General features: G+C 43.2%; 1 protein-coding gene across 2 annotated transcripts in view; it reads left to right on the forward strand.

The window, feature by feature from the left end:
• Positions 1 to 15,635, forward strand: part of LOC110982766 (adhesion G protein-coupled receptor L2-like) — a 39,546-nt gene that overhangs the window by 12,242 nt on the left and 11,669 nt on the right. For both annotated transcript variants that reach the window (XM_022241407.2, XM_022241406.2), the window contains exons 5-13: positions 380 to 442; positions 8,736 to 8,923; positions 10,172 to 10,298; positions 10,729 to 10,933; positions 12,057 to 12,163; positions 12,521 to 12,676; positions 12,883 to 12,989; positions 13,593 to 13,672; positions 14,425 to 14,536. In XM_022241407.2, the coding sequence (XP_022097099.2) occupies positions 380 to 442; positions 8,736 to 8,923; positions 10,172 to 10,298; positions 10,729 to 10,933; positions 12,057 to 12,163; positions 12,521 to 12,676; positions 12,883 to 12,989; positions 13,593 to 13,672; positions 14,425 to 14,536 (1,145 nt within the window). The remainder of the gene's footprint in view (positions 1 to 379; positions 443 to 8,735; positions 8,924 to 10,171; positions 10,299 to 10,728; positions 10,934 to 12,056; positions 12,164 to 12,520; positions 12,677 to 12,882; positions 12,990 to 13,592; positions 13,673 to 14,424; positions 14,537 to 15,635) is intronic.

Genomic DNA, 15,635 nt, shown 5'->3' on the forward strand with positions numbered 1-15,635 from the left:
TAAAACTCTGTCTGGTAGAAAGTTCGTTGGGGCAAATAAATTATAAAATGTTGATCTGCGAATCACTCTCCAATCATGCTAAAAATTTCGGGGGATGGAGGACGCTGTGAAAAGACCCTGGGGGCTCCCCCACCCTGAAATAAATTAAGGCTGAGCCTCCCTGATGAGTAGTGCCTTTTTCCCTTTTTGAGTCACGTCAGACTTGAACTGAAGGCTTCCAAAATGAAGTCGAAATTTCAGGAAAGAAGTTTGAAGACAAATTATTCAAATAGGGTCCGCAAAATCTGAGTGATTCCCCATTCTATTGCTCCAAGAATGTGTGACCAATATCTACACTGCAGTATGAGTTTATCCATGTTTAATTGTTTTCCCTTATTAGAGAGGACTTTTCAGTGCCTTTGTGAGGAAGGATACTTTGGTGAATTCTGTGAGCGAACTCTAGGTAAGCAATACTACGATATTAATTCAAAACACGTTTCGCTGAAAACACTTGAGCTGCTGCCGTGCACACACGTTTGACGTTAGTGGGAAATTTGTCACCTCCGAGTCAATTCTAACTTTTACAGTCATTTGGGCATTGATACTACATGTTTATTGCGCTGTCAGTAGAGCTATGTGCTCTTAAGGCCTTGACTTATTTAAAGATAATAGGCCTAGATATGATTATTACGTGAACTTTCCCGTGTTTCCAAGCAAGATTGGGAAATATTTCCTGGGTGTATTGGTGGAGTTGATAGGAGAGCGCCATCGTAGGACGGCGCCAGCGGTTCCGTGGCGCGCTTGGTTGGTACCAGGGTTGCTCAAATGCCAAGGAAATTTCTAGGTTAAACTAAGCAAACAGAAAACAGAAACCTCAGAACTGGACAGACGGCCATGCCATGCATTAAAGAAATCCCTCACATTCAGGGCATCTGGCTCACTTTATTATCTTAATTTATTGTGTTTACGGCGGCGTTTTAGACCGGTCGCTGCACATGTACTTCCCTTGCACGAAACTGCAGATTGGGAAATTGGAACCAGACAATTCTAACTTGGACTTTAATTCCCTTACCCTTGGAGCAAAAATGTTACAGAGGAAATTAAGAAAATGCCTATTAGTTTCTGTGGACTGCTTTGAATTTTCCATTTTGTATATCACCTATATTAATTTGATTTCAATTGGTGAACAAAATATCTGTCCAAATGTAGTTTGAAACAATGTCTCTTAGGCACACATGTAACAAACGAAGTGTGAAAATATTCATATTCAATACTTCATCTAATTTTGAAATCCACCGTGCACCCACACCCCTTGTCTTTTACCCCAGCTGTCCTCAACCTCTAAACCACACGGCAAGCAAGGTTTTCACTAGTTGTTGTTCGGCTGTATCCGCATTGAGCACAAGCACCCCCTCAACGGATAAAAATAGCTATAGTGGACGGGAATATTCATTTTGCCGATAGCGACGAGCCATGGTGAACCAGGGATGTGTAGTTCTGACCAGGAGCCGAATTTGCTAAGAAAATTGCGCCTTCTAATTAGTCCAGCATCGGGCTTATGGCTCTTGTAAACAGCCGAAATTCCAGCCAATCTCCTCTCCACCCCTAAGACACCAAATATCTTGATCGAGAGTTCTTTTCACGTTCACTACCCTTATTAGTAATCGTTTTCGCCACGAAAGGTCTTTATATGGCTGGGGGTTATTTTCTATAGACTGAAAGCGACTGTTAAACACTGAAGGAAGAATCATTGGGGTAGATAGGAGTAGTGATCGCCACGAGACCAAGTTATTTTTAATAGGGGTGGGGGGGATAAACGTTTTGAAGGACCTTTGCTTCGACTTATCTGCCTGTGTTTTTTCAGATGGTGATCACTCACTCAAGTGCTGAGATAGGCGTGTTATTTTCTGTATCTCGTTTATTTGTGGTGATACAATATTTGTCATGTCATTTTATATATACTCTTTTTAACCGCACGTGGCACGCCATACCACTTTGAGCGTGAGAGATCAAAGATCAGATTTAGGCCTACCTGTATAAAGTACATGGATACACGCAGAACACCCACTATAGCTAGTTAGTTCCGATCAGGACATTCTGCACGCACGTGGGTATTGCAGCGCGCAGGATTTTCTCTTCACCGCTTCTTCGGCCGGAATTTCGTTCTTCATCGTACCTGCAGGGGAGTGATAATTCTTTGGTTATTCTGCGCCTCATTGGGAGAGCTACATGCCACACGTTGATTACACCGATTAGCCTTTTTGCCGCTTTCAAAATAGTAGGCAGTTTGGTGGTCTCTTCGATTTGCGTTTCATCATCTGCTTGAACACGTGACTTTGCGCGGGACTTCATTTTGTGTCTTCATTCGTCGCCGCTTGGTTAGGCAGCTTCGTCCTTGTTCATGTGGGAGTAACCATGTGTTCCTTCCTCCATGGAGTAACTAAGTGAAGAACGTACAAACAACGGATACAGGCAGGCCAGTCACGATTCTTTCTTGTTCAACCTCAGGCAGTACTTTAGCCGTCGGGGGAAATATTTGGGCCCTGACATTTTAAATCCATATGTCAGCTCTATATTTGTACTTTTTAAAATCCCCATTTTACCCTTCTACTTCTTTTAAAATTTCACCATGGCCTCTTCCAGCAAGAACTCCAGCGATGAGGTAGGCCTATCACAAGGTGTGTTTCAAGATAAATCAAGTGGCGGAAAGGATAATACCGATGAATACGATGATAGTGCCTTGGAAACATCCGATGATGAAGCCTCAGATTTAGCACCGTTATCTGATGAGGATTCAGACTTAGTGAGTTCTTCAAGCAGCAATGGTGAAAGCGACTGTGATGCCTCTCCACCCAAGAGACGGAAAGGCCAGCAGACCCCACCGCCAAAACCACCCGCCCCTGTCCGGAAACCAGCTGTGCCAGCCAAACGTGGTCGTCCAGCCAAACGTGGTCGATTTCGTGTCACTCCGCAGCGGCCGCCCGCCGTGGCCAAGCCGGCTGGTCAAACAGTAGTGGCACCGGACGGCACCATCTGGAGCGACCGGTCGAGCCGGTCCCCGACTGCGAGAACAGCTGTAGTTAACATCCTCACCCAGAAAATGGGCCCTCGGAATCTGGGTGGGGTATCGTCGCCGTTGGAGCTGTTTGAGTTGTTCTTTCCAGATTCCATGCTTCAGATTATCTTGAAGCACACCAATGCGGAAGGGTTGGCCACAAGAGGGCGTAGCTGGGTCAACCTCGCTATGATAGAGTTGCGGTCGGCCCTGGGACTGATATTCTTTTTGGGACTGACAAAATCGGGCCATGAGAGATTGAGGTCGTGTTGGCGTCCTGGAATGTTTTCTCGACCTTTGTGCGAGGCAACCATGGCCGGCAAGCGGTTCAATGACATCGTAAGTTTCCTTCACTTTGATGACAAGACAACTCGCCGTGAACGGAAAGCCACGGACAAGTTCGCGGCCATCAGAGACATTTTTGACATGTTTTCCGCAGCACTTCCCCGTCACTTCAGCCCCGGACCTAGCCTCACAGTTGACGAACAGTTAGTTTCATTTAGGGGCAGGTGCTCCTTCCGGCAATACATGCCAAGAAAGCCCGCTAAATACGGGTTAAAATTTTGGGCGTCGGTGGACAGCACCACTCATTATGTGCACAACATGCTGCCCTATATTGGGAAACAAGGCGACAAAAGGAACCAAGAGCTACCAGCACGTGTTGTTAAGGAGTTGGTGGAGCCTGTCCTCGGAACTGGCCGCAGCGTTACCATGGACAGCTTCTTCACCAGCAAGGAATTGGCAGATTACCTCTTGCAGCGAAAGATCGCTGTCGTTGGCACCATCAAGGAGCATCGCCGAGAAGTGCACCGAGATATGCGGAAGGCGCATCTGCAAGACAGGACAGTTAAGTCCTCGATATTTTCCGGTTTTCTGGGCTGAATACAATTATGTCGTTTGTGCCCAGGAAGAATAAAAGTGTCCTGCTGTTGTCAACGATGCACCACAATGCATCAGTCGACCCTAATACCAAGAAACCGGAAATAATTAACTACTACAACTCCACGAAGTCCGGCGTGGACACCGTAGATCAGATGTGTAGTTTGTATAACTGTGCACGCATCTCCAATCGCTGGCCTATGGTGGTGTTCTACCACATGATGAACTGTGCGGCCATCAATGCCTACGTGTTGTACCTAGAGCTACATCCACGGCTGCAAGGGGAGGCCAGAACCCGCCACAACTTCCTTAGCGAGCTCATCTTGGCCCTAGTCCGCCCGCATGCAAATCGAGATGCGGAGACAACACCCGAACTGACTGCATGATCGCAGTGTCGCCTCCTTTAATTTCATCGGCTTTGGTGTCGTGCGTCGCGCCAGGGACCCCGCTCTTACATGCCCTGGCAATCTACCTCCACAGCGAACTTGTCGTCTCTGTCCCCGAGGACAGGCAGTTAAGACACGCCGGACCTGCTCGGAGTGCCACCGTTTTTCCTGCAAGCAACACAGCGACACCAAAACAACAAAGACCATTTGCTGCTTTGATTGCCAGATGGCTGAGTAATTGTTGATGACAATCATGTTGTCAGTGATGAATTCTTTGTTGTCATTCTGTTGTCATAAAACAGTTCTGGATGACACCATGTGGGAAAGGAACAACCTTTTCTAAAAAAAACTGTGCTATTTTACCACATGGTAACTGGCACTTTTTCACGCCACCCTCCTTGCATAAACGGCGGGCGTGGAGTTATAACACTTTTGCATCGGCTTAAAATGTTCTAATTAATGCTTTTTCATGGAACAAAATTAATAGGTTTTTGAATCCACATCGCATTTAAACACATTTGCATTGCATTGTACATTTATGTCGGGGGCGAAATGCTGTTAAAACAGTGGTACAAAAAGTGTTCACAAAGTGTGTTTAAACTCTAAGTGCTTTTGATGTGAAACTTTCGTTTTTTTCTTGAGTTATAGGATATTCTTTCGGTTCATCGTTTACAAAATATCCTCGGTCGTCTAATGAGCACTGGGTCGCCTTTGTGTTGTGTATGGCGGATTTTATTCAGTACAGTAGTCTATAAACAGCGAAGCTGCTCGTTAGCGCAGGCGTAAAGAGAGAGAGAGAGAGACAGAGATCCCTCCGACGTTTTGAGGCAGGGATGGGCTGTTGAATCATCACCCATCACAAATGGCTTATTGGAGAATTTGAATAGTTTCTTGAATCATGTTGTGAAGTATACATCGTGTACATACATTTGATAATCGTTTTCGTAATCAGAAGTTTCTATGTTTTACTTATTTTGCACTGCCGGTTGAGTAAGTGAGCGTCAACCCATGGCGCGCAAGCATGTGTCGTGAGTGAACACTCCTCCGACAGGCATCCAACCGACCAACGGTAGGCCACTCGAGTTGAGCCATGCCATCATAGAAAACCTGTTTTCAGGATTCTAAGATTTTTACCATTATCAACACTTAGCAAAAATTGTTCGTGGAGATGTGAGGTGGAACCATATTTTGATGAGCTGTGGCATGTTCGTTTTGCTGCCAGAAAGAGTCCTCGCAATACTCTTAAAAATCAAACTTAATTTCTTTTAAATAGGCCTTTATGAAATTTCTAAATAAAGAGCAGAGAACAGTTTGTGTGACGTTGGAGGTCACTCTGCAGCTCAAAATTGCGCGCGCGTAATGCACATCCACACCGCTGCAATCCTTGCACGCCTACTCACTAATTACTCTCCTAAACTAAATATTATGTTCCACTGAACAGTTGCGTACAACGAACACTCCCCTTAGCTTCAGATTTTTTTTCCACACACCTGTACCAATTACTGAAAGTTTGCTATAAACAAAACAGTATTCCGGACCGATGATATATTCCCTGATGGAAAATCTTACTCGCATGATAACAACGGACTAAACAGATTTAGTAAATGCACAGCATGGTCGACCTTTGTCAGGAAATGTTTAGCGTTATCGCTGCAAAGGCAATGATTTCACCTCATCAAAACATTTTGAAAGTGTGGAGATAGAGGGTATAATAGCTTTTTTTTCTACTGGACTCATAAATCTCCGTGGAAAATTTTGCGAGTCTCAATCGTTGGACGCTTGCCTGAAGCTGGCGCTTCTTGCTATGCCAACAGGTGCTATTGTCTTGGCGCTACAGAATAGTTTTGGCCCCTAGAATTCCAGTGCAGCAGAGGGAACCAGGGCAGTACGTGTGACCGGATATGACCGCACTGCGTTTTAAACAGCCCGGGGGAACTCTTTTTGCTTTACCAGCGGTACAAAATGGCTTTTTTGAGGGCTGTTTTCGTCTTGACCTACATGGGTTGGTGATATGTTTACTGGATAAGTACATACAGTGGAATCGCATAAGGAATGGAAGGCAAGACAAATAGAGCCTGAAGGTGACAGGTCACGCAGCGAGCTTCCGGAACCCTCGCGCCCTCCTCCTGGGGAGATTTTACATTGGCCCGTCCTCTCACATTCGATAAATTGTCTAAAAGAATAATTCCCAACTAAAACGACCCCATGAAACACTCATAATGGAATTTTACCTTTGTCTTCCTCAACGGAAATTTATTAAAAGTCGTCTGGAGGTGTGAGTGGACTAGGCTGAAGCTTTTTTTAACGCTGAAGTGGCTTTGCTGTGGATGCAGTGTTCTGCATTATAAAACAGAGTTTTAAAGCACTCTATCCGCTTCATCATATACGACATCACAGTCAAAGAAACATCTCAACAAAACCAAATTAAACAAAAACCACTTCCGTTGGAGGAACAACGCGAACCAAACACTTTTTCAAATTTGAAACTCTCACTGATGAGATAGTGGCACACTCCAGTGCTAATGCTGGGGGCATCCAGGGCTGCACACATTTTTTTTTCAGTGGAACACCACTAAATAAACTCCGCAGAGATTATTCACAGTTTTTAAGGGGGCGGCACCGGGAGACGTGCCCCCCACCCCCGCCGTGTCCCTATCCCCGTCATTACGCCACTGATTAGAAGAGTGACGGAAGTCAGTTCGGCCAGATTGCAATAAGCACGATCTTATGTCATGATAAGGGCTCACTTTGCAAAGATTATTCCTGTGATACAAGTGAGGTTCCGGGTCCCAAAGGTGAATTAAACCGAGCGGTTTGGAAAAGACCACAGTTTAACTTCCACCCTGGGGGGAATTGTGGTATACATTTATACCAGTCTACATCATCATGCACGCATAAGATCATCATACGTTTCGATGTAACTGCAATTCACCCGTCTCTTTTTTAATCAGTTATTTTTTATCGATCGATTGACAGACTGTTCGATCGATATAGCAATGAGACCTATCTATCGATGGCAAATATCGATCGATGTAACAGACTGATTGATCAAAACCCTATTGCTTCCATAGCCCATATACCGCATAGCTCTGGTTGCCGCTTGGCGCCTCTGTGCAGCTTCACTTCGCCGAGCCAGTTAGCAATGTAGCACTTTTTGCCTCTTTGGCGTTCCATCAGAAATAAGCGCTTGCCGGCCGGCACTAAAAAAACAGTGGCGATGGCTTTAACATGAAGCAAGATGCGGGACGGAGAGCACCCCCCCCCCACATACACACACACACTTTTGTGTTGGTCATTGTTTGATCGGAATCTCAGGAATTCTCAGGATGGAGTCGGTCGTGGTCAATACCCTTGGTGGGTGAACCCTTGAGGCTAACCGTCTCACTTCATGGAGGAATCGACAGCACGGTCTTTCGCCTTTGAACTAATTTTTGGATATCTTGTGAGTTATGTTTGTTACATAGCCTCGTACAATATGTACTTTGGTTTTATATTTTTATATCAGTCATTCTGAAATTTGAGGTCTTAATGTGACATTTGACCTTTATAACCTGACATGGGATAAGCCTCGGGCCAGACAGTCATTGGCTGTAGATCTACTGAGTGGAGCGTTAGTAGTATTCTTCTTTTTCCAATTTTGGACTGGAGTCCAAAATTGGAAAAAGAGGAATTACAGTAGAGCTAGTGTGGCAGGTAACCTGGCTTTGCAAATCAGATAATGTCTTCTACTGGTTCACTGGAAAAGGGCCAAAAGTCAAGGTCGTTGAGTGATTCTTTGATGCCAATATTACTAATCTTATGTAGTCAGCAAGCTCCCAGGATACAACAATTTAAAACAAGATATCAGAAATTTGAAAGATGTGTTGCCTGTGTTCTTTATCTCAAAAAAATTTATTAATTTAAAAAATAAGTATATTTTACTATCAATATGTAAAGTAACAGTCCATTTCCTGCTCCCAGGGTAAACATACCAAAACATGGAGAGTAAACATACAACTTTGTTGTGTGGGGGTTTTTGGCAGGAGGGGGTACGTGTTTTGTCTGTTATATTTCAGTGAAGAAATGAAGAAAAGAAAGAACAAAAGGTGACTGAAAAAGTTTGTTGATTGTCACTGGGCTCAAATGCACATTCCCATGCCGATCATATTCACATGAGCTATCTCAATTGACTTTGTGTTAGAGGATCTGAATCCTAGATAGATTTGCAAGGATTGTAGGATTATGTCATAAGAATAGCATTTGTGGAGGTCGTATGTTGCGGAGAAGCTATAAATGTCACTATGGTATGTTCCCTTAATCCTTGACATGACTTCATTAAACTTATGGGCCTTTGCCGCATCTCAACATTTGAGAATGTGTTTTTGGTTTGCTTGTTTTGAAATGTGCTACAAGTTTTCCACTCTCATTGTTTGTGTTCCCTTCTTGAATATTTGAAGATCTCCAGACAGAGACAGTTTGCAGTGATGCCCTCCTTAATCTGACCTGTGACCTCAACAAACACTTGACCATCATTAGAGGAACCTACCATCTGGACAGTGGCAGGGAAGTCTGCTCTGAGACCTCTGGAGTCAGGCCTACTGTTAACTGTGTTTTAAGGACCAATTTGAACCACTTCCTTGAAAATGTAAGACTTCTTTTGGAGTGCACTTGAACTTTCAGTTCTTACAAAAGATGTGAAAGAAAAAAAATGTGAAAGACCTGCAGGCTGCACAGTTCTCTACCACTGTTGTGCAGCATGGTGTTTGATGAGAATTCTATGTATTGTAAGCCTTGATTTGTTGGATTTTTTCACCCATTTCCTGGTTTCAAATTCCAATAAAAGCTTTTTTTGATGAGGTCTGGATCTAACATCTCCCATTGACAGGTATATGAACCTTTGAATTAGGTTCCTTATCCACCTAAATTCGACCAGAAATCCTGTCTGCACTTTTATGATGCTAGTTAAATAGCCAACAAGCCCATACCCCAGTGTTAATTGCACTCTACCCACTGTGAGGTCTTATGAGTTCAGTCTTTTTTCCAAGTAGGAGATATTGGTCCAGGCACTAGCTTTTTATGAATTGCTGAATGGTTCAGGTTTCAGCTGTGGAACCCATTATCCTGTCACTGGGTTTTATAGAGCACCAGCTACAGAGCGCCCCAAAGAATCCAGGGTTGCAGTGTGGAATAAAAAAAAACCAGTGGTGGTACCATGGGCGGCTGGACAAAGGTCTCCACTGTTCTTACCTAAAGTGAACTAATAAAAGTAGGGTTGAGGGAAGAGAGAATGCTTTATACACTATCCCAAAGGGAAACCAAGAACCACTTTTTTGGGGGGGAGGGGTCAAACCTATTGTTGGGGGACCCAAAAAAATCAGCCTTTTATGTATCCTGTTCAAAGCTGGTGTAGCCTTTTTGAAGTTGCAATTACGCTTCATTTTGCAGTTTACACACTGTTGGACCATGGTTGGCCCTTGGACATGTTGGAAGAGAGAGGGAAAAAGACCAATTAAGATTCTTTCCTTAATTAAAAACAAGCCCCCAAAAAATCTTTTGCATTTTTTTGTGGGGGCATGGCCCCAGGATCCACCCTTTATTGACATCCTTACTTAAAACTTTGTCAATGACTTTGTCCTTTCTTAATCTGTGAACATAATTTGCCCAAAGATCACCAACTCTCACATACTCGAGTGTCGATTGCCCCCTTGCCAGGAACTCCAATCTGGTACGGGACACCTATGCTTTTCATTTTGCACCCCAAAAGCACTGAGTCTTCCTTGGGCTGAGGGATACTGTGAGATTCAAGTCTGTTCACAGATTGATAAGCATGGCTTATAGCGAGTTCCCAGTTCAAACCTGAAATGTGATCGCTGGTTGATTTACTTCTCATCAGAAGCACCTGTCCAAGTGCGAGGGACGGCAACGCTGTACCACCATTGTTGCTGATGACACGATACGAAGCTCAGATGATTGGTGCCTCAGCCATCCGATATATGCCAAGGTGGAGTATGGATGTCAAGGTAATTATATTAAAAGCATGGCTAAAGATGTTTCTCTTTGTTTGGGAATACGGCAGGTGAATGAATAGGGGACGGCTAGATATGTCTTAGAAATTGAACTGTTTCTCGACTGCTGTCGTCGCTTTTTTGGTAACTTTTCTTTCTAGAAAATTAGCATAGTTTGGCCCATGTGAATTGAACATTGCTGGTATCCTATACATTACCTGCTGACATGTAGCCTGTCGGCTCAGCTGGTTCACACAGTAGCCATGCGTTTTTCTCACTGGCAGCAGGGTGAGATTTGGTTCATATTATCGGGTATTTGAAAGTGTATCTAGCTACCCCCCCAAGAAAAATGCTACCTTTACCAGACAAAAGCTCTTTTATTGGAGTCCATTCGTCTTGAGACCCGAATAACATCAGTTACCAATGACAGAATTTACTTCTGCAGACACCTTCTCCATGCATACCTGCCAATCCTCCATGGCCAAACTGTCCTGCGAGAATTCCACTGGCCAGCCGTTCATACGTGTGGAGGTTGCCACGTATGGACGACTGCATAGTAGTGCCCATTGCGCGGACAGCACCCTGCAGCCGGGACAGTTGCCTGTCACTGACTGTCGCTCTATCAACACACTGGATCTTGTTGCAGGAAGGTATAAATTTGCTGTTAGATCTTGTCTAGAACTGCATTGTGCTGTTGCCGAGAGAAGTTAGTTAAAGAGTAACTCAAAGAAAAACATATGTTTTCTCTTTAATTTTGTCTGTTCAAATAAATATGGAAGCATCCAAATCGAGTGCAGTGTCATTTGTCTTCAGAGCTCAACTATAACAAGCTAAAACAGGCTTTTTTCTGTTCATGCCAAGAGGCAAATTCTGAATGTAGATTATGTCATTCTGAGAAAACAGACAAAACGAGGGGAACCCTCGCTCGGTGTTCATTGTGGATATATCCTTGTGCATGTCAAACAGTGCATGTATTCATTATTCGATTTGGATGCTTCCATATTTATTTCAACAGATAAAATCAGAGAAAACATGTTTTCCTTCGAGTTGCTCTTTAAAAATCACTTTTTCATCAGCCAAACATAAGGCAAAGTAGTTACCCTAAGTGGCAAACTTTTACTGCATGTCCTATACTCACTGGCAGCGGAAGCTGGGGGCATTGCCCCCCGCCCCCCCTTTTTCGACTGGGGGGCATGGCCCTCCCACTTTTTGAGGTCAGGCTTAATTATGGATCAGCCTATTAATGGCTTATGCCTGATGGTCTCCCAGATGGCCCCCCCAGTTTGAAAATTGCCTAGCTGTCCACCATCACATAGTGTGTATTGACCACACCCATTTGTTCATGGCAGTGCCACGGCCTTGGAAGAACAAAATAGAACATATTGAATTTGATTGTACATAATTGTACCAGTGCTTATGATGCAGCGTGCCCTTCAAAATGCCAGAAGTGTATGGTTCTAGAACTGAAGCTTCATTCTGATCTGGATGCAAATGGTCAAGTAATGTTCACCTCAGGGAATGATGGTGTATTCATTCGTTGGAACCGCTGCCGGCAAGAGTGTGGTGCCCACTTTTCGACCGGGGGCCATGGCCCCACTTTTAGCCGGTCCTTTAATGCCATTTTTATATGGATCTGTCTATTAATGGCTGTTGGCTGATGGTTTCATCACAGTGGGTTCCCCTCCACCTTCAAAATTGTTCAGCCGCCATTGATTTGAAATGAAATATCTTGCAAAATACCATCACTTCCTGTTGTTTTTTCCATGCCGACAGGTGTAATGGTTTGCCCTCGTGTAACATCCAAGCATCGGATGACGTCTTTGGAGATCCTTGCAAGGGCGTCTACAAAAAACTTGACATCACTTATCGATGTGTGGAAAGTAAGTCATAGCTTGAGAAGATTTCTTTAGATAGGCCAGGCGGTACATGGATAAAATGAGGTAGGGTTTAAATCAACCTGCTTCAGCCTGTTATATTACTTGCTTTCTCTCAACTGATGGGTTTTGGTTTACTTTGGAAGACTGCAAATGTACTGTTCTAGACAACTCTTAGGCATTTTGCGCAGTTTCATTGAATGCTTGCATTCTCGGTGTCCTTACCTCCATGAGACACGGCAAATTTTGCCTCCTTCGTGTGTTTGTTTCCTGATTCTGTTAAGCCCTTAACTTGGAGGCTAGTCTTGATACCTGGTGTTGGTTTGTTCTCCCTTCTGACATGTTCATCCTTCCCTCTATCAGATCTCACCGCGGCCTCGGCCACCTACCCTTTGACTTATGGCATAGCTACCTTACCTCCTCCGGTTCTCTGCCCTGCCGTCAACCACTCTGGTGTCGTGTGGCGTCCCACTAGGGAAGGCCAGTCTGATGTCCAGAGATGCCCAAATGGGCAAGACGGTAAGGGTACTTCATGGTTATTCTTCATACACGACAGAGGGCGCTGTCTAGCTCATATGCCATAGAGAGGATTGAGAACTAGGGTATCCGATTGTTAATGTTGGGAACCAGTCCATAGTCCAACTTAACAAACTGTGCGATATCATGTTTTTCGAACAAAGTATAAAAAAATCTTCATTATTATTGGAATTTTTGTTGACGTACAGGGTTAGCCTACTGGCTCTGTGACAGACAGACCCATGGCCAGTGGTCAACAATGGGTCCAGATCTTAGCCGATGTACCTCACCATGGATAAATAATATTTATAAACAGGTAATAAACAGCATTACCACAAAAAGACAACCTTGAATTTGCTTCAGTAAATCACATGGAATAACGACTACTGGCTAGTGCATGTTAGTTGGCTAACTTTATCTTGAAATGACTTAGTCAAAGAATGGTTGAGCCTTGTGTGTTTACTGGTATCTTAAGTTAATGAACTCCAATAGGCTTGCAGGTTTCTAGAAAGGTATAGAAACTACAAAGCTCAATATTACTAAAAACCCACCAAACCGTTAGCAAAACAAAATAAACCATATCCATGGCATACAGCTAACTTTGAATGATTATTTTAAAATGATTCTTATGAAAAAATCATTTCTTTTAGTTACAGCAAGTAAATCTTTTGTTTAGTAAAAATGCAAAAAATACTATGATTCCATGTCTCATTTTTTAGTTTGATAACAGCTTTGCATTGAATATGGGTGTCATCATATAAACACTATGCTACTTATTATAGTAATTAAGAGTTATTAGCAGATCGAGTCATGGCATTGCCTAAGTTTTTAGGCCCCACCCTCATCATCATTGTCCATAAGCCCCTCCCCAGTGCAGGCCCATCCACCTTCTGTACGTTCTGGTTTGTTTGCATGTCAGATTGAGAGCGGGTCGGAATCAGCCAGCTTCTTGGCCAAATTGGTGCTGAACAACACAGCAAGCTCAACAGCACAGAACAGGTCAGATGTTAATGATAAATGTAGAATCTATTCTAAACAGCAGTACCGTCCGTTTAAGCCAAATAATGCAGAGTCCTGAAGGAGTCCCCGGTTCACTTCAAGTGATAAGATTCACAGTTGGAATAACACCAGAAAGAACATCAACTCATTCTGAGAATGAGGTTGGTATGTATCTACCTTTCTGTATACAATGTAGCTAATAGAAAAAAATCTGTGAATAAATTTACATAAAGTTATGTATATTTGGCTTTGTCAGCTTGGTTTAAATTACATGAACTCATGCAGAATTAGCAATTTTGTGACATCGTTGCATCATTTTAATTCATAGGCGAAGAAAATGCATATGGGTTATTCCAGACATTAGGGGTCCATTTTTTGTGTGTCCCTGTCACATCTGACATATGATTTTGTAAGTTTAGAACACATTTCTAATTTCCAAGAGTGGTGAATTCATGCCAATTACCTGCCATACGAATAGTAATAGTTTGAAATCAATTCTGGTGATATTTCCATGATATATATCTGATATTCTGGTCAGATATATAACAAGAACACAAAAATGTCAGACTTTTGGACCCTGATTTTCTGGAATTACCCATATCTTTATTTCTGGTTGGAGTTTGTGAAATAGAATGGGAATTTATCTGTTATGGCCATAATTCGCAGGAATTCGATAACGGGATGCCATGCAGTCACTTAAGTAGGTTTTCTTTCTCTACCAACAAATTCATTTCCTCTTGTCTCATATTTAGTGACTTCCAAAAATCATTGTCTTTGATGGATGACCTGCTGAAACTACAAGACAAGCAGCTCTTACGCCTAGACGAAGAGGAACAGCAGTCCACAGTTGAAGCATTCGGGGAGGTAAGCCCCCTTATGCATGCTCGTGAGAGGGCGCTGTAGCTATATTGTGGGCAGTGTTGGGCATGTCAGGGTTGTTGCGTTATTAAGAAGAGAAGCACAGCTAGTGCCACTGTTTGCAAGATTCCCAGGGGAACTTAGGCACACTAATTAGTGTGTGGAGCTTGAATGTTTAAAACTCGGATACTTCTTCCAAAATTTTTAAAAGGTGTATGCATTTTGGTTGGTCAGGGCTAAAACGGTCTGCCTTTTAGCAATTGCTCACCTGTTTCTGTATATGTGACCTTGTAATGTGAACCTAGTATACTCATTTTTGATGTCATAAATGACTGTAAATGACTCCCTTAGGGTGGGGGAAGCGGTGAGTGTCCATAGCTGACCTTGATTTGTACATTATGCCACATCCATTACCAGGAGATATGCAATGTATTCCAATCCAGGTTTATAGGACACTTACCTCAACAACAGGATCAGTCAGAGTCTGAGAACGCACTTTTGTTGAAAGGCAATTAGGTGCTCAGATGATCAACAGCACAATCTAGTTCATGTTTCATTCATGTTGGAGCGGCATTTAAGAGTTGAGGAATACGATGTCGTACAGTATTCTCAGACGACATTTTGGTAATTTTTCTTTTGTCACTGACTCCAGAAAGTTAAGATGATTGTTAACGCCATCCAGGCATAAATGATACGTAGCAGGCTGCCTTGACAGTCTGTGGTTTTATAGCAAATTTCACATTTGTTGGCAGAGATATATATAATTAGGGATCATGTAACTGACAGTTGTTAATTGCTGTGGATGTGTTAACTACCGGGTATTAAGCCCACAGTGCCATTCAGGTCTCGGCTATAGGCCGGGGACACAAGCAGTTTCTTAATTGTGGAAACTATTTCATTTTGAAAATTTGAGACCTTTCTCAGAATTGGCTCTACGTACACAGGTTGGTCACCCATAAACATAACTGTATTCTACAATTACCACAGGCATTCCATACAAAGCTTCGAGCACACTTCACCTTTTCTTTTTGTCAAATGCTTTGTCTTGAATTTTGAACCCAAGAGAACCAGTTTTCTTTCCAACTTCTCACTGCTGCAGATATTG

The sequence above is a fragment of the Acanthaster planci genome, linkage group LG12, assembly GCF_054643075.1.
Source record: "Acanthaster planci isolate LZ-2023a linkage group LG12, COTS_SCS, whole genome shotgun sequence".
NCBI classification, from domain to species: Eukaryota; Metazoa; Echinodermata; class Asteroidea; order Valvatida; family Acanthasteridae; genus Acanthaster; species Acanthaster planci.